Source organism: Eublepharis macularius, chromosome 2 (genome assembly GCF_028583425.1).
Source record: "Eublepharis macularius isolate TG4126 chromosome 2, MPM_Emac_v1.0, whole genome shotgun sequence".
Lineage (NCBI taxonomy): Eukaryota > Metazoa > Chordata > Lepidosauria > Squamata > Eublepharidae > Eublepharis > Eublepharis macularius.
Genome location: NC_072791.1, coordinates 192,372,112 through 192,395,947, shown reverse-complemented (window position 1 = coordinate 192,395,947; position 23,836 = coordinate 192,372,112). Strand labels below are relative to the sequence as shown.

Below are 23,836 nucleotides of genomic sequence, written 5' to 3'. Positions count from 1 at the left end.
GTCTATGTAGAGCAGCAATACTCTATTCTCTCCAACTTCTTCAAATAGAACAAAATTGCTGAACAATGAACAAATAGCTCAGCCCAGACCAAGACAGAGATGCTGATGCTGGGGGTGGAAATACTTATCTTTGAGAGCAGGGGATATGCCTGCTGTGAACACACACACATGAACATTCTAGTCAGTGACTATGCCTGCTGTGATTCCCTTAGGAATCAGGTGGGATTTTGGGAGTACTCGTGGGCATGCTACTGCTAGATGTTCAGGTATCCACAGTGGCCAGAAGCATCTTTTATCTGCTTTAGCTGGTACCTCGGTTGTATTCCCTTTTAACAGACCAAGGATTGTTGGAAAATTATCACTGTCTAGTAACCTCTGGATTCGATTACAGCAATGTCTACCTTGAAAACAGTCCAGAAACATTGTCAGAATGCATCAGGATCATTTTTGTATGCACCATTACTCTGATCATTGACAGATGGTATAAACTACATAAGAATAGACCTTACCAAATGAAGGTGACTCTCTCCCATCTTCTAACCCTGAATCTCGTTCTCTGTCTCTCTTCCTGTGTTTGTGTCCACGGTGCCTATGACGTCGATGACTTTTCCTTCCACCCAGTGGCACATGAACACCAATGAACAAAGTTCTGTGACCTATAAAACAGGATATTGGTTACAAGTGCATATGGAGACAGGCAATGGTTGGTCAATAGTACTGAAGCGATGCATTATGCTGAGAGGATGATGTTCTTTAGAAAAAAATGGTAGAATGAGAGACATGAGAGAAGTGGTGTAGTAAAATGTTAAAATGGATATCACATAGCAGGCTGACGTTAAAAGCTGAGAAGGGATGGAGAAGGTGAAAACATCATAGCGTAAGTATGAAGTGACAGCAGCTGGGATATAGGTGGTGCAATTAGGGAAGTAGAATCCAAAAGCATCTTTCATTTAAGGATAAATGACACTTCTTCAGTGGAAATCCCCGGTTTTATTTTCGTTTAGGTCATTTGACAGCTAGAACAGATTGAGCATAGACTCAGACATGTCAAAATTCTCCCTCCCCAACAAACAAACTATACTAAATTGAAAGACTATGTGCCCTCGAATTCCACTGGGACTCCAGTGGGGGCAGAAAACACAGTAAGGCATCATTTGTCATAAGACATCAACACTTGGGTTGACAAGAATCCTCTGCAGAAATAGAAATAAACAAGCTCCAGGCAAGCTATTAAAACACTGCTTTCCTTCCATGATTTTCCCCCCTTCTCAGAGCATTGTACAGATGACGGATTGGAAGGACACTCTTCCTGTTTTAATTTTTAATAATCTCTTTGCATACGTATTGGGTTATGATGAAACTAGCAGTGGAATCCTAATCAGTTACTCCAGTTTAAGAATGACTGTAAGTGTAGGGATAAAAATATTTAAGAAACAATATTTAAGCATTTTTTCATAGTATGGGGGAGAGGAGATTACAATACAGAACAAAACAGCTAAGTTGACTCCCCCCCCCTTAAATATCCAGGTCTTCTTTAATCAGTGAAATGTCGATCCAGACAGGCAGTGTGTTCCTGGAGAAGGTACATAGCATGCTCAGCCTACAGGAGCGAATAGGGCTTAGGGAGGCAGCCTCTGCTGGCATTAGTGTCACGGCAGCTACAAGGGATAGAACATATTCACTCAACAGGCACCTACTTGAGAATATATTTGAACCGTGTGGATCTTCAACAACAGGCTCACTATCTTACTCAAATCCAAATGAATAAACCCTAAATGAAAGCTCTTTCTTTTCTCTGATGCATATAAGAACAACAACTGATCTTATAAAAATCTTCTAAACAGATTAGTGCCTCACCCAGAGCAGTGAACACAATACAACTGGGGAGCTGGGGCTGAGAGGAGTGGCTTACCCAAGACCACCTACTGAGCTCATGGTAGTGGTAGGATTCAAACCAGTAGAGTGCTGATTTGCAGCTGAACCACTTTACCGCTGTGCTACAGCAGCTCTCTAAATGTAGGACTTCTGGTTGAGCAGACATTACCCTTGACTTCTGTAGTAAAGCAAAAGTTCAAACCATGACCCTTCCTTTAAGCCAAACGGAGTAACTCTTGTGAGAAGGGCATTTTCTTTTTTATCCCAAACCATCTTTGCCAAACAATTTAACACCCCGCTTTAACGTCTTTCGTCTTTGTTCCACTTTCCAAGCCAAGAGGAGAAAAATAGACACAATTAGATACATTTGGACTAAAACTGATTGCTGCCGGGGGTGGCACGGATTTAACAAGTTCACAGCAGATCACACCATAACCCTGGTAGAATTCTAAAAAAAAATAAACAATAGGAAACTTCCTGGAGATGCTTGTAGATATCAGATGAAACAGCCACTTATTGGAATGAAGGAAGACAGGTCGGGTGGGGGGGTACATCTGTGAACAAAGATTCAGGCTCTAAATTCCTGAATAATAATTACAGCCCAGAAACCAACAATTTGGGAGAAAAGGGAGAAATTACAGGATTCTAGCGGGTGACAACTACCAAAGAAAAGACAGAATGAGAGCCAAGAAAAAAACAGGAAGAGTAAGGCCTCACTTGTCCTGAAGCATAATAAACCTGTATTCAGGACAGACTGCATCAGACCACTGGACAAACAGACATAGTGTTTGTATTACTTAATATTACTGGGATTACCAGCTGGTTTTAATGCTATTAATTTAATTATTTTAATGTTTTATAATTTTATCTTTTATTTTGTCAGCCTTCTCAAGCAAGTCTCTGAAGAGACTGCATATAATTTTTTTTAAAAAAACAGTAAAAATTGACAAACCTCCAGGTCCCAGTGGTATACAACCAAGAGTTCTCACAGAACATACTAGTGAAAATTCTATTCCACTGATAAAAATATTCATTGTGTCATTAATATCAGCCTCTTATCTGATGTTCGGAGAACAGACAATATATCAATTCTTAACAAGGGATCTAGGGTGGAAGCCACATAATTACAGGCCAGTTAGTCTAATTTCTGTTTGGCTAAACTGGTAGAAAACATAACACAAACCATAATGATTAAGCCTTATTTATTTATTAGAATATGTATGTCCTGCCTTTACTTTGGTTTTTAAAAAGACTCCTTCCACAAGACAACTAAGAATTTAAAAAAGCAAATTCAGAATTCAACAGCCAGAATTCATCAATACCATTAAAAGAAATTGCAACTATAGCCTCAGTAGACCAAACAAACTATAGTGCTTAACCACTAATCAACTGCCACCTACCCCAATTGTGTTCCATACCGCTTAGGTATTTGCTACCTGCTATAAAAAGAAAAATGAGGTCAAGTAGGCTTCCTGTAGAAAGATGCTCCATAAGCTCAGAGATGCGACTGAAAAGGCAGTGACTCATGCCTGAAGGACTACCCACTCCCTTATGAATCTACCTGACCACTATGGTCATTTTCTGAGGCCTTGCTTCAAGTACTCCATCTTTTGAGATTATACAAGTCACAAACTAGGAGAGGGCCTTCTCAGACATGGTACCAAAATTCTGGAACTCTCGCCTCAGACAGATACATCTGTCCCCTTCTGTTTCCGTCATCTGCCAGTGAGTGAAAACTTTTTTCATCTGGCATTCCCTCAGTGATCCACCCTTCCTGTTGTATGTTCTAATTGTTTGCCTGTTTTTGTACATATAGTTTAGCTTGGTTTGCATTCTTTTATTTTATTTATTTTTGTTTTACCGGCTTCAATGCCGTGACATGGTCCACTACTTGGATGATTTTCTTTTAGTGGCCCTTGCTAGCATTGGGCAATGTGCCCGCCTCCTGGCTGGATTTGTCAGCCTGAGGAATTGGGCATCCCCTTAGTGCATGAGAAAACAGAGGGCCTAGCTTTGGTGCTGACTTTCTTAGGCATTGAGCTGGAGACTGTCCAGCAAATTTCACGTTTTCCAGTTGAGAAATTAAAGGACCTACGGGCCCAGCTGGCCTCATTCAGATTGAAATGCAAGGTTTCCCTCTTGGAGCTGCAGCAGCTAGTTGGCCACCTGAATTCTGCGTGCCAGGTTGTGGCACCAGGGACAGCATTTTTCAGGTGCTTATGTGACACCATGAACTCCTTTTGAATGCCGCACTATAGGTTGCATATTAGTAAGGGCATTTGGGCTGACCTTCAAGTTTGGGAGAACTTTTTGGTCTCCTTTAATAGGGTCATGTTTTGGAGGGAGGAGCTATTGCTGGAAGCAGACCGTCAGGTAACATTGGATGCCTCAGGATCTAATGGCTTCGGGGTATATTTTGGGAGTATTGGTGTGTGAAGCAATGGCCAGCTGATTGGTCGACAAGTTGTCTGACAAAGGACCTTACGTTCTTGGAATTTTTTCCTATCCTTGTAGCGGTTTGTTTGTGCGGAGTGGACCTTGCTAACCACTCTGTCCACTTTTGGTGTGACAATAAGGAAGTGCATAACTCCCTTTCATCCAAGTTACACAGGGTCATGAAACTGGTTAGGGTCTTCACTCTTGAGTGCCTACAATTGAATATACTGTTTCTGGCGAAACACATTCCTGGGGTAAACAACTACATGGCAGATGCTTTGTCTTGCTTGTAGATGGAACGGTTTCGTCAGCTTGCCCCTGAAGCTGACTTGCTGCCAGCTTGGATGCCACAGTTTCTATGGTGGATTGGAGAAGAGAGGCATACAGGGCAATCCAGTCAGTGATTGCCCCTAGCACCCAGAGGCTTATGACCAAGCGGTGCGGCAGTTCCCCAGCTTTAGGCAGGAAGCAGGTCTGCAGCAGGTATGGCCTACACCTTATGCAGTTCTGTGTGGACCATAAAGGTAAGGGGCTGGCTATGAAGTCCATTGGGGCCAACTCGCAGCATTAGTTTTTGCCAGTAAAGCTCGGAGTTTAACTGAGGCTAACGGGGATTTCAGGGTGAGGAAAATGCTGGAGGGACGGTCCCAGGAGTTAGGTGCATGGCGGGATGATAGGCAACTTATCTCCCCTTCCGTGCTCCGTGGCCTGGGTTCAGTTTGGGTGAAAGTTTGCCACTCAGGCTTTGAGGCACTCCTCTTTCATGCAGCTGCTTTAACTACATTTTTTGGAGTGCTGAGGGTTAGCGAGCTGGTCCCCCTGTCCCTTAAGGACAGGTCAGGTCATGACTTGATGGCCCAAGACCTGAAATTTAGTGGACAGTAGTAACCCTTGAGGTTCGTTGCTCCAAAATGGATCAAAGGCAAAAAGGAACCGAAATAAGGTTCGGTCCTTGTGTGGATCCAGACATGCCCCGTGCAGGCCCTTCAGTGGTATGTTCAGGCCTGGGGAGATGAGCCTGGGGTGTTGTTTTACCATAATAATGGCACACCTCTTACAAAGTACCAAATTTGGGCGGTTACTGGGAGGGCGCTGGCCAAGTTAGGTTTGGCAGGCGTCATATTTGGCACCCATTCCTTCAGGATTGAGGCTGCCTCTACAGCAGCAGCCATGGGGTACGCAGGACCACTGATCCAGAAGGTAGGTAGGTTGGCGATCCTCCACATACCGATCATATTTTCATCCCTTATCATTATGAACATCTTGTAATGGTGTTCTCTCTCCAGGAGCTGTGGTTTGCTGTGAGAGGCTGAGGATCTTCATCTTCTGGACACAGCATGGTGTTCTGGGCAGCCCACCAAGCCAAGAGGATGCCGATTTGATCCCAACTTGGTCTCAGTGAGTAGGCCACAGTTGAGTGGCAGGGTTGGCATGGCCTCAGGTGGCCAGGGCTATTGCCATTACTCTTTAAGGGGAGGACAGGTCCTCTACCTCATATCTTGGTCATCCATCTAGGTGGGAATGACCTAGGTTTGGTGAAGGGTAAGGCCCTGTAATTGCAGGCGCAGACGGACTTGCAGCTAATAGGCAAGTTCTGGCCTGGTGTATTGATTATTTGGTCGGCTATCCTTCTGCGCTGAAAGTGGCGGGAAGGTTTGAATGCCAGGGGAATGAATGAAGCTAGGTGCAGAGCCAATAGAGCTCTCCTTAAAGCTATAGGAGAGGGGCTTGATATATATTTGCTCCACCCAAGAATTTGTGCTGCTGTGGCTGACCTCTACAGGGGTGATGGTGTACAGCTCTCGGTGGTAGGGAACAACATATTCTTGGATGATTTACAGCAAGGGCTCAGGTTGTCCATAAGCCACCTGTTGGGTGTAAAGGCCTAAGCAGAGGGTTGGCCCTGCCCGTGGCAGGATAGAGTTTGGAAAAGGGAGTGGGCCGGTGAGCATCCTTGGCATATCCCCATTAGGGGGATGGAGGTCTGTCAGGTTCGTCTGGTGGGCTTCATGGCAATCAGCTGAGAGGGCAGACTGCTGCAGGGACCCACTGTACAAGTCCTTCCCTCGGGCTTCATGGCGGAGTGGTTGGAGCTTTAAGGGGGGAACCATTTGCCAGACTGGCTGGGTTGCAGCCATGCACATGGATGGCTCGCACCCAGGGCAGTGGGGCTTGCCCAGACAGGTCAATGCAGCAGTCCCGGTGTGGACACCAGGGCCTGACCTGTACCACAGTTAGATCCCTTGCCATATTGACATGATGTTGTTTGTTAAATAAAAGTGCCCCTTTAATACCCAAAGCCTTGTGTCTGCCTCTTTATTACTGACTAGGGGGCAAAATAATAATCTGTCTCTCTGAGGTTGTCACAGCCTTCAAAGGTGCAGGCACCTGGACCAAGACGGTCATCAACACCATTCACCCGATGTGCATTCAAAATTCTATCCCCAATGCTGTTCAGTAACTGTTGGAACTGTTTCAAAGATATGCACCTGTTGTTTTTTGGAGGTAGGGATCTTCAGGCAATTCTTACTTATTAGGACCTTTGGTGGTCTTCAGAATGGGACTCACAGACTCACACTGAATGCACCCCCCACTATCTACACAGTTGTGCTGTAGCTCTCTCAGCCCCACCCACCTCACAGGGTGATTGTCATGGGGATAATAATAACATGCTTTTTAAACTGCTCTGAGTAGGTGTTAAATTGTCCTGAAGGGCAGTATATAAATCAAAAGTTATTATAAATTGAATGTTCTTATAAGGAAGGGTCAGGCTCATGAGAGGTTCACAATGCCACTCATTACTGCTTTTGTATGATAAACCACACAAATTATGTGATTTTGCTGGTAATCAGCTTTTCACTGTCAAAAATGTAATCTTGCCTATTCCCTTCTCTTATGGGATTCAAACCTCTCCCTCTGATTTTTTACTGAGCTATTGGAGATGACAGGAACACTGTTGTGAAGTCTCTCATTGTTGTCCTAAGGTCCATGTTCCCCTTCTCTTGTCCAAAGAAGCAATTCACTTCCTTCCTTCCTTCCTTCCTTCCTTCCTTCCTTCCTTCCTTCCTTCCTTCCTTCCTTCCTTCCTTACTTACTTACTTACTTACTTACTTACTTACTTAAGTACCAGACCCCTGTGAAAGGCCCTGGGATTTTGTTAAGGGTTTTCTCTGCCAAGTGAGCAATAGACATATTTGGATGACAGGATTAGAGACACCATGAGTTGGGTCCAACCAGTTTTTCTGCTGGTGAAAGGGGAAGGAGGGTCCCCTCTGCCCATCAAAAAGGCTACACTGTGGTTTACTGGACCTGTAGAGACAAAAGTTTTGTACAATCAAGGTTGCAGTAAGGAGGAAAATCAGGTGGCATTGAGTGAAAAGCTGGCTGGATCCAACCCCATGCTTCCTTCCCTATGTGTCCACCTTTCAAAAGGAAATGCTTTTGTAAAATGGGAATTCAACCCCCATCTTTGGAACTCCCAGGAATTCTTATTGGCCCTGCCACAGTCCTCCCTACACTGGAAGATGCTGTATCCCCTCTATTCCTTCCCTTGATCTGTTATGTCAGGCCGGTGAGCCATGTTGGCATGCATTGATTGGCTGCTTCCATATACAACTGGCAAAAGGGAGTTGACAGCATGCCATTCTGTAACTGGTTGATGTCACACAGTGTTGCTAAGGGCTCCAGAGCAGTTGCTATACTCTCAGCTCCCTAAAGTAGAGTCTCTTTCTTTTCTCATTTATTTTCTTTACTGAGAGAGTGCAGGAGATGAGCTAGCAATGCCAGGCATCAGCAGTGTGCCGGTATCTGAGGCTGAAGATTAAGTTTATGCATTCCCAACACTATTTTTCTCAGAAAGAAAACTGCTACTTAATCTATGGGAAGCAAAAGGCCACTCTACTGGAAATTCTCAAATGGCTAGATTGGTTCTTTCAGAGCAACTCCATGCTTGATTCAGGCTCCAATCCTAAGAACACTTTCCTGGGGCTAAGCCCTATTGAATAAATAGGATACTTACTTCTGAGTAGGCCTGTTTAGGATTGTTCCCTTAGTGTCACACGGATTCAACATGTGACAGTTAATGGCCTATGAAAAATCTAGTGAATATCTTATTTCTCTCTTGTTATATCAGTTAGGAAAGCTAAATGTTAGAATGCTAGCAGCTGCTTTTTAAAATATTGTTGATGTCCTCCAGGATATATAAATGCTCTGGGACACTTCCCAAGCTGTTCACTATAATGTCAAATCAGATGCGGGGGGGGAGGGTCATGTGGTTGTGGTGCCCCCAAAAGCAAGCATAGGGTTGGATCCAAACTAACATTTCAGCAGGCAGCCCAAAACATACCCCCACAAAATCCTTTTCCTGGGATAGAGGGGACCCCACAGGGAACAGAATTGGGAGGCATTTTAGGATGCCAAGGGAGAAGAAAGCAGGAAAATCGTGTTCCATGGACAGAAGCCCTTGTACCTGCAGAAATGTCAGTCAAAACCCAAGTCAAATTAGTTTAATTATAACTTTTAAGTTTTTAAAAAGATTACACTCGGACTTTTTAAAATAAGTAAAGAACCTTAAAAACATTTCTACCTAACCTAGCAGCTGTTTGAACAACAGATTTACACAGTCAGCTGGAGGCTGGTAACAGTACGGTCAATCAGAACTGTGGTGAGCTCTTACCAGGGATGAAGCTGATGTTGACAGAACTATCGTTCATCAGATAATTTCTAAACACAGAATATTGGGCTTCTCAGCAGTCCTTCTGTTCTAATTAATTACATTTTTAAATGGACTACGTAGGCTGTATTCAGATATCACAATAAATCATGAATTGCAGAACAATCTTCAATAATGGTTGTTGTGGGTTTTCCGGGCTGTATTGCCGTGGTCTTGGCATTGAAGTTCCTGACGTTTCACCAGCAGCTGTGGCTGGCATCTTCAGAGGTGTAGCACCAAAAGACAGAGATCTCTCAGTGTCACAGTGTGGAAAAGATGTAGGTCATTTGTATCTACTCAGGAGGGGTGGGGTTGAGCTGAGTCATCCTGTAAGAGTTTCCCAGGGTGTGGAATGCTAATGGAGGGAGGCTTCACTGTATCCTGAGGAGGTTCTTTTGCATATGGATTGGTACTTGATGTGCTAATCTTCTCTGCAGGGCTATTGTCGGGGATAGAATGTTTTGTTAGCCTGGTGTTTTTCAGAACTGGAAACCATGCTCTGTTCATTCTTAAGGTTTCTTCTTTCCTGTTGAAGTTTTGCTTATGCTTGTGAATTTCAATGGCTTCCCTGTGCAGTCTGACAAAGTAGTTGGAAGTGTTGTCCAGTATTTTGGTGTCCTGGAATAAGATACTGTGCCCTGTTTGAGTTAGGCTATGTTCAGCCACTGCTGATTTTTCCGGTTGTCCAAGTCTGCAGTGTCTTTCATGTTCTTTTATTCTTGTCTGGATGCTACGCTTTGTGGTCCCGATGTAAACTTGTCCACAGCTGCAGGGTATACGTATAAGCCTTCGACAATCTTCAATAAGTTTGTGTGTAAACTTTGGTTTATCTGCTTCTTGCATCATCTTCCACCTCCCAGCAAGAAAGGACATCTTCTCTACACAGTCATGTGTGTGGCTAGGTAGCCCCAAGAGATGGTTTGACACATACTATGGTTTGTGAATTCAGATATAACAAACCACAATTAATACAAACTGTAGTTAATTATTAAGCTCAAACCCCAGCTGGAAGTCCCAATTTGATGCCTTCCAATTTAGTTCAAACATCACAGCTAACTGGGTTTTGATAAAATCACTGGCTAAAAACCATGTTTTATTGTTCCAGAGGAGTTAGCCGTGTTAGTCTGTAGTAGCAAAATCAAAAAGAGTCCAGTAGCACCTTTAAGACTAACCAATTTTATTGTAGCATAAGCTTTTGAGAATCAAGTTATCTTCATCAGATGCATAGTACAGAAACTGGTCAAATATAGAAGAGGAGGGGGGAGGAGGGGAGGAGAGAGAAGATGTAGTTAGGGGGGAGAGGGAGGGTGCAACCAAAACATTCCTTTGCTAGTAAATGTAAACATTTGCATATGAATTCCAATTCAGCAGCCTCCTGTAGGCAAGGAAAGACCTTTCCTTGCTACAGACAGCCCCCCAACCTTAAACGACTTCTCACCCACAATCATGAATCGGCCAGCAGAGTCACCAGCACAGGTACCAGGCCCTGCAACAGACCCAGATGCCAGCTCTGCCCCTATATCTACCCAGGGAATACAATTGCAGGACCCAATGGCATCAACTACACTGTCTCTGGCTCTTACAGCTGCTCATCCTCCAATCTGATATATGCCCTCATGTGCCAACAATGTCCTTCTGCTCTGTACATTGGACAAACCAGCCAACCTCTACGCAAAAGAATAAATGGACACAAATCTGACATTAGAAATGGAAACGTCCAAAAACCAGTGGAAGAACACTTCAATCTACCAGGACATTCCATCAAAGACTTAAAGGTCGCTGTAGTTCAACAGAAACCTTTCAAAAACAAAATCCAACGGGAGGCTGCTGAATTGGAATTCATATGCAAATTTGACTGTCAAGCTGGGACTGAATAGGGACTATGAATGGTTATCACATTATCACAGGTAACAGATTTCCTTTACAGAGGCGGGGTCTGGGGGAGCCCAGTGGCGCCTGGCGTGGGCTTTCGGGGACCACAGTTCTCTTTGTCAGATGCATCTGATGGGGAGAGCTGTGGTTATCGAAGGCTTATCCTACATAGGAATTGGATGGTCTAGCTGTTTTACTGCTGCAAACTAACACAGCAAACTCCTTTGAAGCCTCACCCAACTGACCCCCACACCAAAAGGAGATGTTTACATTTACTAGCAAAGGAATGTTTTGGTTGCACCCACCCTCTCCCCCCTAACTACATCTTCTCTCTCCTCCCCTCCTCCCCCCTCCTCTTCTATATTTGACCAGTTTCTGTACTATGCATCTGATGAAGATAACTTGATTCTCAAAAGCTTATGCTACAATAAAATTGGTTAGTCTTAAAGGTGCTACTGGACTCTTTATGTTTTATTGTGATATCTACAACTGCTTTAGCTTCCTTTAAGGTGCATGCAGACAGCACTTTTCCACTGTAGTTCAGTAAATGCTGAATGAGCCCTCGAGGAAGTTGACATTTCTCTTTTAATTATTTAGGAAAATTTACTCCTGTGGTATAGTGTTGCTTTTATTGTATATTTTATTGTGTTTTAGTTAGATTTTATTATTGGTTTTTTAAAAATTACATGGGAAGTGAATGTATGAATAGATTAGATTAACAGAATAACCAGTTATCAGATTCTGAGAAACTCTTGAATTGGAATGAACAAATCTGAAACTGTAGAACTTGGCTTTCAACAAATTCCGGGAATAGCAAGCTCCTGGCAGAAAACAATGTCCCCCTGTAGGTGTTAATTTACACTATTGATCTTGCTGTGTCTATTCGTCACCAGCGGCTGCTAGTCCAGAATGATTCATATCAATGCATATTGGAGCGTGATTTTTTTCAAGTGGATTCTGTATCCATTTGTGACTCACCTACCATTTTCTCTTGTTCTCTTTGCCTCATTTTTAAGACAAATAATTTTCTTCTTTCCATATGCAGAGGCTTGAAACCTATCAAAACTTAGCAAAATTAAAAGCTATTCTCCAATATAAGGAGCCTTCCTCTGATGAGTGTGGCTCTTTGAACAGCCTCTGAGTAGCAAATTGGTAGGATACAATCCAATATGTAGATCTACCCACTATAGCTATCACTTCATGTGTCTAACAGAGACTCTGGCCCACAAAAACATATGCCATTAAGATATCACAGAACTCTTATCATGTTTTGTTGATTTTGATGTTTTTGTTTATTCATTTATTTAAACATTTTACCCCACCTTTCCTTATGGTTCAAGGCAGCTAACAATTTAAAACATTTGCAGTTAAAACCAAAATAATAGTCCCTAAAAATTCCCCCCTTAAAAGGTGCCTGCCATTCTAGCCCCCTCAAAAGCCTGGCAAACGCAATTCTTGCAGTGTCTCCTGAAGATTCCCAAGGTAGGGCTCCTCTCACCTCTTCAGGGAGCCCATTCCACAGAGTAAGGACCAGAATGGAAAAGGCCTGGGCTCTGGTCAATGCCAGACAGGCCACTCTGAGGTGGGACAGCCCCCAAATGGCTGCCTTGAAGGCTGTAGGCACACAGGCACATATGGAAGGAGATGGTACTACAAATGGAGAATCGCCATTTTGTAGACTTCATATCAGAGGACGTGGGTGACAGCAGCTGAAATTAACCTTCCTAAACTGCAGATGGTTAGGAAATAAACACCCATAAATATATGTTAAACCACACATATAAACCATATGATAGTTGATCTTCAAAGAACTAAGTGGTATGTGATAGCACAGAAGGATTAAAGTAATCGTTTCACTCATTATAAACTGCATCTACTTAAGTGCATAGGATTATAATCAATATAATATAATTAAGTCATTCTTTAACATTTTCTATCAGTGGTTGTCAGTCTTTGGCATAAAATGTTTTCCAAAACCCAAATACAGACTATTTGATCTTCTCCAAAGAAAGTTAAGATAACAAAACCAGAATGGGTAAATAAGTGACGTCACTTCCTCCTATCAAAAATGGTAGGATGAATGGAAAAGACAGGAAGCAGAAATTACCAACAAAAATATGAATGATGGTTGTTGTGGGTTTTCCGGGCTGTATTGCCGTGGTCTTGGCATTGTAGTTCCTGACGTTTCGCCAGCAGCTGTGGCTGGCATCTTCAGAGGTGTAGCACCAAAAGACAGAGATCTCTCAGTGTCCGGTGTGGAAAAGTAGAGACCCCCTCACCTCTGCAGGAGTATACCGTATACCCTGCAGCTGTGGACAAGTTTACATCGGGACCACAAAGCGTAGCATCCAGACAAGAATAAAAGAACATGAAAGACACTGCAGACTTGGACAACCTGAAAAATCAGCAGTGGCTGAACATAGCCTAACTCAAACAGGGCACAGTATCTTATTCCAGGACACCAAAATACTGGACAACACTTCCAACTACTTTGTCAGACTGCACAGGGAAGCCATTGAAATTCACAAGCATAAGCAAAACTTCAACAGGAAAGAAGAAACCTTAAGAATGAACAGAGCATGGTTTCCAGTTCTGAAAAACACCAGGCTAACAAAACACTCTATACTCAACAATAGCCCTGCAGAGAAGATTAGCACATCAAGCACCAATCCATATGCAAAAGAACCTCCTCAGGATACAGTGAAGCCTCCCGCCATTAGCATTCCACACCCTGGGAAACTCTTACAGGATGACTCAGCTCAACCCCACCCCTCCTGAGTAGATATAAATGACCTGCCAACATCTTTTCCACACTGTGACACTGAGAGATCTCTGTCTTTTGGTGCTATACCTCTGAAGATGCCAGCCACAGCTGCTGGCGAAACGTCAGGAACTACAATGCCAAGAGCACGGCAATACAGCCCGGAAAACCCACAACAACCATCATTCTCCGGCCGTGAAAGCCTTCGACAATACAAAAATATGAATGGCCAACAGATTGCCAACACTGTCAAATCAATGAACAAAGCCCGAGGAAAGTACAGGGTGCCCAGACTCCAGTGTTACCCACACATTCGCAGAGCAGTGTTCTGCCTTCTGGCTCAGAAAATTAAGCATAGGAAACCAGGGTTTTAAAAAAATTAAACTAGGAAATAAATGTAAATGAAAGCTGTGTGCCTCGCAGTGGATAATTTGACCTATATTTCTAAAATAGCAGAAAATGCAAATGTGACCTCTTAACAGTTGCCGATAAAGGATGTGCTGTCTCATGAAACAAATGTGCCCTTAATTAAATTAATGGTGTTCAACAGTCATGTTCAATGGCATGCTGAAATTTAAAATTCTATTAATAAATAACAATATAAAAATATTAGCAAAATCATGCAAATTGGGAAACCATGAATTAAATCAAGTTTACCTGGAGAAATACATGAAGAGATGGAGAAGATTTTAAAGCTCAAGTTTGAGCTGAACCTGAAAAATATGCTATTAAATATCTTACAAATAATGTTACAAAAGATCCGAGAGATCTCTTCTGGTATATGGTGACAGCTGCGAGAGTACTATATGCAGCAAACTGGGGACCAGATTCTTGCCCTGATGTCCCTGAGTGGATAGACAAGCTGTATGAATATGCATCAATGGCTAAATTAACTTCCTACATGCACAACAGACCCATATCGGAATTCCAGAAAAAATGGAAAGATTTCTTTGATTACTTAGGTCGAAACTAAGATAAATTAAGGTAATCATAATACAGATACAAAATATGGAAGAGATGACTGATTAAAAATTAGTGATATCAAAGTTTGGGTATAAGCAATCAAGGAGAGGGGAAGAAAACTATTATATAAGCTAGTTACGCTGTTACATATTTTGAATATACTTTTCTGTTGTAGCTCAAATGTAAATCAAATGTAGTGTTTTGTATTTTATATAAGTTTCTCTGCACTTTTAACTGTCATTTCTATCTTTTCTTTTTAAATAAAACTTTTATTATTTTTTTAAAAAATGTTTACCTGGAGAACGAAGCACGGATGTATAGGCAGAACTCATACACCTAGGGTTCAGCACAAGAAGGGCTATTGTGATGAAGCAGGCTTCATGCACACATTTTCTGGATCAAGAACCTTTTTACGTGTCTGGTTGTAGCACCTATGGCAGTATGCGCACTGCTTCAAATGTGGGATTGAACCTGCACATAAAGCATATGTGCTGGTCCCCTCTTGGGTGTGGGGGCTTATTGCAGGTCTTACTTTCTTCAAAAGTCATCAGCGTTATGAAGGTTGACAGTAATAACCACAGGGCAAGCAAGTGCATAAGTATATATCCATGCAATATGTACCCAATTCACTGCTACATGCCAGGCTCTTTGCACTGGGGCTTAAATACCTTAGCCCTTGTCCAGGGCCACACACATATACACAAACATTTTGCATTGTGCTCAATGACCTTTGCATATTGCAAAGAGAACAGGAAAGCCCTGGCAAGTGCAGGTTTTTGCCTGGCAGTGGATATCTCTGAATTATATTCTATATTTGGGTTAAGAGAGATTTACAAATTCATTCATGTTCAAAAAAATGGATACTGTAAGACCGCCACCTTAATTTAATGTTCTGTAATGTGGCCTGCCTTATAGTAATATATTTTATTTACTATTTCTTTTTCTTTGTATCATTTTCTTGGCTCTGTTAAAACGTGCCTTGCTAACATCATTCCTGTTAAGAGCTGGTCACTCACAACTCAGAGAGATGACATCAAAGTTTGCAGTCAGTCCATATTTTGTTCTGATAAAGGTGTTTTACAAAAGCAGGACACAGAAGTCCTAAGAAGCAGAAGTTTACAGATAAATCAAATGGACAGTTTGGTCAGATAAACAAGAACTGAGAATTGGACGTTCATTTTTGGCTCATGAGACACCGGGTTGAGAAAGTTATCTCTGTCATGCACAAGATTTTCAAAGTTCCTTTGCCTACAAAGAGATAAGGAGAAACAACCAACAAAGACATCCACAAGGACCACATGAGAACTGGGCACACTTGCATTCTGGAGAGTAAGGGGGGAGGGCAAAAGAGGCAAAGAACAGAAGCGGACCAGGTCATCAGCCCTGCAAAGGAGAAGACTGAGTCTTACAAGGGTAGAGTTTTACCTTTCATCACCTTCATCTGAGCTATATTCTTTGGTACATTCCAACAGGTTCGGCCAACCTGATTTTGGGGTGAGTGTGTGAAGTGTGAATGTGGGGAGTATATTGGGGCAAATTTTAATCAAATAAAGCTTTATTGAATTTAAAGATTCCTTGCTGGAGTCTCTCCATTTGCTCATTGCTGGATCAGGAACCCATGGGCCAGAACCCTTCCCTAGGGATAAGGACTAGAGATGGGCACAAACCAGAAAAATGCCAAACCATGTGGTTCGTTGCATTTCACAAACCATGAACTTTCATTAATTTGCCTGTTCGTGAACCGGTTTGTTTGGATCATGAAAATGTTGCTTCCAGGGAAGCAGAAGGTCTGCAGAAAGCCCCCCCCCCCATTGCCTAGGAAACTGATTGATGGGCACCAGGCTATCTGCAGTGACAAACCAAAAAATGAACCAAATGAACCAGCCTAAAGTTCGTGGCGGTTCATCAGAAATGGACTCTGACGAACCACCGGTTCATGAACTATGAACTGACCCAGTTCGTGATGAACTTTGGTTCATATTTCAGTTTGTGCTCATCTCTAATAAGGACCCAAAGGGCTACAGATTCAATTTTGTACCTGATAGGTGAGCCAGTGGACCCCACCCTGCATAGGGTGGGTATGATACAGTAACCTGAGCTCTATGATGAAGGGGGAAAGAATGAAAAGCTATTGACCTACTCCCTCCTTTTTGAATGTACTTTAGTGATAACCTTGAAGAATGCTGACTTGGACTTAGTGGGTACATAAAGAGAGTAACAGTATGCTTGATAAACATGTTACGGTTATGCAAGAAAAGTTATTTGACACCCAACTTGATAAGAAATGCTATTGTATTAAGTTGGTTATAAATGATTGGATGATGATGAATATCTGAAGGGAGGTTATATATTCTGGTGTGCCTGGAGGAATGCTGCAACCATTTTATGACCTCACTTTTGCTAGGTTTGGAGTGTGTTGACCAATGATGTACCATTGCTAATAAAGAGATATCTTCAATATCATTCTTCTTCATTTGGACCCCTTCCCAAGAACTCCTGGCTGGGTAAAAGAAATTTCTCCACCAGTGGGCACAATCCTGCTCTTCCTCCTTTATCCATTACAGTGGGGGTCATGACCCTTTTTAGAGTAATTTTTGCCCCCTAGTCATTCCTGTTAACAATTCATGCCAAGAACTTGAACATATAAACACATGGACTGATTGGCCTTTTTGCCTGCTTGCAAATGGTTGCTTGCCCCTTCAGTCTTCCTGAGCCATTAATACCTTCACTTGATGCACCATTTAATTTACTTACACATTAAAAGGAGTTCATCAAAAGGTGAAAGAGGGAGGAAAAAAAGGAGAATTGGGGGTAATTATTATTTCTTGATGTGCTCTATACACACTTTCTAAAAAGTGTTGTTATTATTTCAGGTTTGTGGAAACAACCCAAGATACTCAGCAAGGGGCTATTTGCTGGGATTCCCTAGCTACAGAAACAACAGTTGTTGGTGCTTGATAATAGCTCGGAGGTAACAGCTTCTGAAACAAAATGTGTGAACAAGTCCTTAACAGGTACTAGAAACTCGTCAGACTCGCGGTGTGCTATAAAAGTACACCTCACTAGGCTATTTACAACACAAAAAGAAAAGTGTTTCAGCTGAAGTGTCACACTAGCTCAAACAACATCCAGAACTGAACCTGTTTTAAGTCTAAGGAAACTACAAACAAACGTCTGCATAATATGCTTTTCACATCCATGCATCTCTTTATTTACTCTAACATGGCTGGGTATCCATGATCAGAACAGGTTGCCGTTAAAAAAGCAAACCTGAGAAAGATTTGATTGGTGCAAAGAACTTGAACGCATGAAGCTGCCTTCTATTGAGTCAGATCATGGGTCTATCAAGTTCAGTATTGTCTACTCAGACTGGCAGATCATCTCTGACATCTCAAGCCGAGAACTTTCACATCATCTACTACTTGATCCTTTTAAATGGAGATGCCGAGGACTGAACCTGGGACCTCCTGCATGCCAAGCAGATGCCTCACCACTGAGCCATGGCCTATGTTCTGAGTGTGTTATCCCTGTATCTCTTTACCACATCAATTAAAAGGCTTCACATACAGCTATAGCTCCAGAGGAGTTAGCCATGTTAGTCCGCAGTAGCAAAATAGAAAAGAGTCCAGTAGCACCTTTAAGACTAACCAACTTTACTGTAGCATAAGCTTTCGAGAACCGCAGTCCTCTTCATCAGATGCATCTGACGAAGAGAACTGTGGTTCTCGAAAGCTTACGCTACAGTAAAGTTGGTTAGACGTACAGCTATGACAGCCACTACTTGACACTAGCCCTGTTCACAAGTTAATGCATGTACAAACTGTGTACAATGTATAATTGATTTTACTTTATAAAAGTACAGAGTAATTCTCAGGTTACGTTCAATGCAAGTATAGCTGAACATGTGATTCAAACCCCGAATTTATCCAACTCCTGGTCCCCCCTTTCATTTGTAAAGTGAATGTACATTGCCTCTTTCTTATAAACAAATGTAGAGATGTACATGCATATGTTCATAGTAACATGTGAACCAGGCTACTGTTATAGTTACAGCAGGGTATTAGTAATAGTAAACAAGACCGGAATTCGGTTCTCCGTTATTTTCCGTTGGTTTTAATCTAACTGAAAGAGAATAATAAAGCCAATTCATTGTAATGATATCCACAATTCATATACTTTCTCCATCATACACACAATTAGTGGGAATGATATTGAACGATGCACAGGTCTCAGTCCAAATATGTTTTGAGTGAAGCAGAAGGCTGATCGTCTGCTCCTCAAGCGTTCCCCCTTCTTAGAGGAACAGATGATGAGCGCTGTCAATTCAAAAATGAATCATCAGGAAACAAGGACATTTGTGAATACGATAGACTGAGACCAAACAATTTTCATCTGATGACAAACTAACAGATTCTGGCTTTTTAAATAAAAATGCTCTTCTGATTCCTCCAGAAAATCGCGCCATTTGAAGAATACAAGTTACTAAAATGTTAAAATGGCACTTATGAGCTCAGAGGAATTATCAACATTAGATATTGCTATTTTTTGCAAATGGTGAGGAAGTTCTTCCTGCTCATTTCCCTTGAAGATAGAGGCCTAGAAGACTTTTGCTCCTGTGATACCTCTTTAATTACAAATTTATATATGAAGCATAGATAAGCAGACAGGCTACTTCAAAACAGGCTGATAGTTCAAGCCTCTGGAGCAATTTCTTCAAAAGCAAACAGTAGCCACAAAATTCAGCCCTGTTTGTTTTTGCAGTATGTTTTGCAAATAACCTGAGCACACTGGTCATATCTGAGTTCTTTCAACAACATGCTATATTGTGGAGTATCAACTAATTACCGTGAACCACTGGTAAGTAATTAGCTTAAACATAAAATGGTCGACTCTTGACTTCACAAGGAAGCTGTGGATTTTACAACAAATGTGTTCAATAGTTGAGTTTACTCATGTTCAAAGGTGTCAGTCATGTGAACCAATCACCCAGCCAGCCCTTTTTATGCTGAACAGGCTCGAAATAAATCCTGTTGAATTTATTTGCATTGGGTTTTGCAAAACTATGCAAGCCCAAAGACCCTGCTGGTTCAAGCCAACCAGCAACCATTAGCATCAGTAGAGACTACTTAGACAAACACTGAAGGGTAGGATTATATTAAAACATGGAGTTAGGTGATGACAGATTAATATAATTTGCAATTGATCTAATTGTTTATTTAAATGACTGCCTGCTGAGAGCAGTTACACAGCAAAGAGGCAAGGCAGCAGAACTCAATCGAGCTGTACGAAAACATGCACGTGAAAAAAGTCAGTTCAGCATGGTTAAAAAGGATCACAATGCAACCACTCGTCAAACAGCCACAAATAGGTTGATGAACAGAGAATCAAAACATCAGCTCCTTGTTCCTGAGTCTAACCAGAAAACAGGACATGAGGTGAACTGGCAGGTGTCTGAGCATCTCTAGACTCAACACGTAGCATGTATAGCATTGTCCTACCCAAAATTCCATTTATATGATAGGGACCTATTATTTGTGTTGACTGACAATGATGTGCTGACCATGTATTTGTGGTCTGTTTAGCTTAAAATAAACCAAGCATTGTGTCAAAGGAAGTAGCCAGTGGAAAAACCACAGACACCTCTAGATTGTAGATCAAACAGAATTTGGAGAGGCCCAAAATGGCTTCTTGAATTTGCCGGGCTTCACTACAATGTCAGAGAACTATCCCACAGTGACCGGTCAGTATTGGTTTTTTGCCTTCACGAAAACCAATCAGAAAAGTCTGCATCCTATTCACCCATTCACCAGGTTTAATCACCTATGCAAACAGCTACAAACAGCTACTGAACATTATATTGGAATATGTTGTTGATCTGAGCAACCATCTGTTCTGCCTGGATGGTAGATTTGAAAGTAGCTACCAGATATATCTGTCCAAGTGGTAACTGCACAAGAATCTATCTATATAAAGACAAGTGTTCTGACTGACTCATCACCGCCCAGCCCAAACCCCTGTACCTAGAAACATGAAATTTGGGGAGAACATTCCTTTCATGATGTAAACACCCACTAAGAAACGATGTTAAGAAATTTTCCCCCTAAGGGGTAAAAAGGGGTAAAATGTGTTTTCCCAAAGGGAAACAGCATCCCTGTGTGGCTGGCAGGCTACTGCCTGCTTGCGCCCCTGCCCACTGCCAGCTCGGCCACTCTTCCCTGATTGAGCCAGCCTTTCAAGGTCATTTGCATACGCAGGCTGATTGGGGATCACAACATTCCACACCTCATCCTCTCAACACGCTTCGCTTTATTCAAACACCTTTGTGAAGCTCGGTATATCCTATTATACTACAAAACCAACTAAAAAAAACCCACAAAACAAAAAAATGGTGCATACCCATAAGTATTATAACAGGATTTAAAGTAGTTAAATACCATAGCGAATCACGGGTATCAAGCTAGTACCAAATAAAAGCACAAAAGCTTTCGTCTATGAAAAACAATGTGCCTCAAAGCAGGCTGGGATACCAGCTGGGTTGCTGTTGAGAAGGGACTAGGATACTCAGTTCAACAGACCCCCAACTAACCAGAGGTAGTGGAGCAGTTTGCATTCAGACAATCACACTAACTATATTCAGTTTAATTATTATTATTAAGAACAACAAGAACATTCAATTTATGTACCGCCCTTCAGGACAACTTAACACCCACTCAGAGAGTTTTACAAAGTATGTTATTATTGTCCCCACAACAATCACCCTGTGAAGTGGGTGTGGCTGAGAGAGCGCCGGAGAGTTGTGACTGACCCAGCTGGCTTCAAGTACAGGAGTGGGGAATTAAACCCAGTTCTCCAGATTAGAGTCCCACCACTTTTAACCACTACACTATGCATCCATGTAATGTGTGAATTAAGGCAGAGAATGTGGCTGAGAGGAGCTATGAATGAACATCTCCCTGAATCACATCACCCTAGTCACTATGTTGTTCCACCTTCTCAAATTCTTTCTTGTGGCTAATTCATATTCTTCCTTCATGCTGGTCAAAATGGTCCAATAAAAAGTTAACACTTTTTTAACAGGCAAAAATGAAATCTATTGGTCAGATTATACTAAACTAATTCTGTACAGCTTCAATATTGTCATTATTTATTATTTAAAATATGCATTTCCCATCTTTTTAACTGTGATAAGTATCTCAGGAAGCTGATAAGAATTTGTGACAGATATAGATTCATATTTATAAAAGAATGATTAAACAAACGATTAAATAATAGTACATATTCACACCATATATCGTTTGCTCATTCCTATATGTTCAGGGCCTGCCAAATAAAAATAGAAAAAATTATGTCAAACAATGGGTTGGATCCAGCCAACTTTTTCAATTATTCTTACCCAATTCCTCTTCTTACAACAACTCCTGTCCCACATGGCTTTTTGTTGATGCAGATCCCACAAACCCTAAAATAGTCTTTTTGGTGGTCAAAAAGAACCTCCTCCCCTCCCTTTTTCACCCACAGAAAAGCTGGTGTGATTCAACTCATTGAAGGAAAAGCTTCACATTAATTACAAAACATTTCATATAGTGTAAGCCACTAGCCTGGATCCCCTTGTGAAAATTTATTTCATTCAGGGCTTTTTTCCTGGGAAAAGAGGTGGTGGAACTCTCTATTATCACATGTGCGCACACTCTCGGAAATGTGTGACGACGTCACTCCTGGAAGTGATGCCACTTCCTGGAAGTGACACTGCTTCCTGGAACCCAGCACAATGCATTACAACAAGATAAATGTTAGTAAGCTTGGGAAATTACACTATTATGATAAAGGGTTTTTTCCCTTTCTGTATCCTCTGCAAAAAGTGAAATCTTCCATTCCCTTTCCCAAACATTTCATTTCTTTGGAATCATATTTTAAAATATGCAAGAAGGAGGGGGCCTCTAAAAATTCAAAACCCATCTCACAAATCTAAATTCTAACAGATTCCCTCAGCCAGTGTAGAAAAAAAAATTCCGAAATTCTTTCTCAAAATTCCACCGTCTGAAATTCCTGATCTAATGAATATCGAATTTTCAAATTTTCAGGGAGGGTTTTGCTTTACCGTTGCAATTCGAAAGAAGATACTCACCTTTAGCTGCATTAGATTTATACTTGGTTTAAAATTGCCTTTTTTTAGCCTACCAGCTCTACCTTACCAATGGCTAAGCTGTTGTGACATTGTGAAATGCTCATAAATATTCCAATGTCCCAGACAAACAATATTCATAAACACTTCCTTAACACCCATATGTCCACTGCAATTTCAGTGATGTTAATCAGCTGAGGGTGAGGAGAACCATTTGAGTTACAGCTATTAAGACATAAGAACACCTATATGCTGATGAATATATTACTGAAAGCCTTCTCTGACTTGGACACAGCTATCCATTCCTAGCATAAAACTGGAATAACCATAACTGATATTTTAACTAATACAAATAACCATAACTGATATATTTAACTAACGCAGAACCAATCTGCATTCAAAAGCTGTGGGAGCCATAACAATGTCAATTTCAGTCAACAAAAGAATGAAAGCAACACACACACACGCACAGCCCCACCCACCCCATGAAAAGAAAGAAGAATGAACTTAAAGCAGCACACACACACAGCTCCCACCCCCCCATGAAAAGAAAGCAGAATGAACTCAAAGCAGCACACACATACACAGAAACCCATGAATGAAATGAAAGCAGAATGAACTCAAAGCAACACACACATAGCCCCCCTGAAAACAAAGCAGAATGAACTCAAAGCAGCACGCATAGATACACAGCCCCACCCACCCACTCCTCCAATGAAAATAAAACAGAATGAACTCAAAGCAGCTTAGTTTCCTCTGGAGAACCGACCCCAGCAGCTCTGCTTGCACTCTCTCTCTCTCTCTCACTCACTTAGGAATGAAAAAAAAGCAGAATGTACTCAAAGCAGCCAAGCCTCCTCTGCAGAACCTATGCTCAGCCAGCTCTCTCTCTCTCTCTCTCTCTCTCTCTCTCTCGCTCTCTCTCTCACTCACTCACTCACTCACTCACTCAAGAAAACAGAATGAACTCAAAGCAACTTAACCTCCTCTGCAGAGCCCGCAAGGCCGAAGGAATCACGTGGGCAGATTCTAGAGCTGCCGGAACACCGTTCCGGAGTGTCCCCCCCCCCAAAAAGCCCTGATTTGATTTATAGTC

General features: G+C 41.9%; 1 protein-coding gene across 2 annotated transcripts in view; it reads right to left on the bottom strand.

The window, feature by feature from the left end:
* The window catches only part of SLC4A10 (solute carrier family 4 member 10), a 171,184-nt gene that overhangs the window by 105,851 nt on the left and 41,497 nt on the right, over positions 1-23,836 (bottom strand). For both annotated transcript variants that reach the window (XM_054970422.1, XM_054970423.1), the window contains exon 3: positions 510-656. In XM_054970422.1, coding sequence (XP_054826397.1) covers positions 510-656 — 147 coding nt within the window. The remainder of the gene's footprint in view (positions 1-509; positions 657-23,836) is intronic.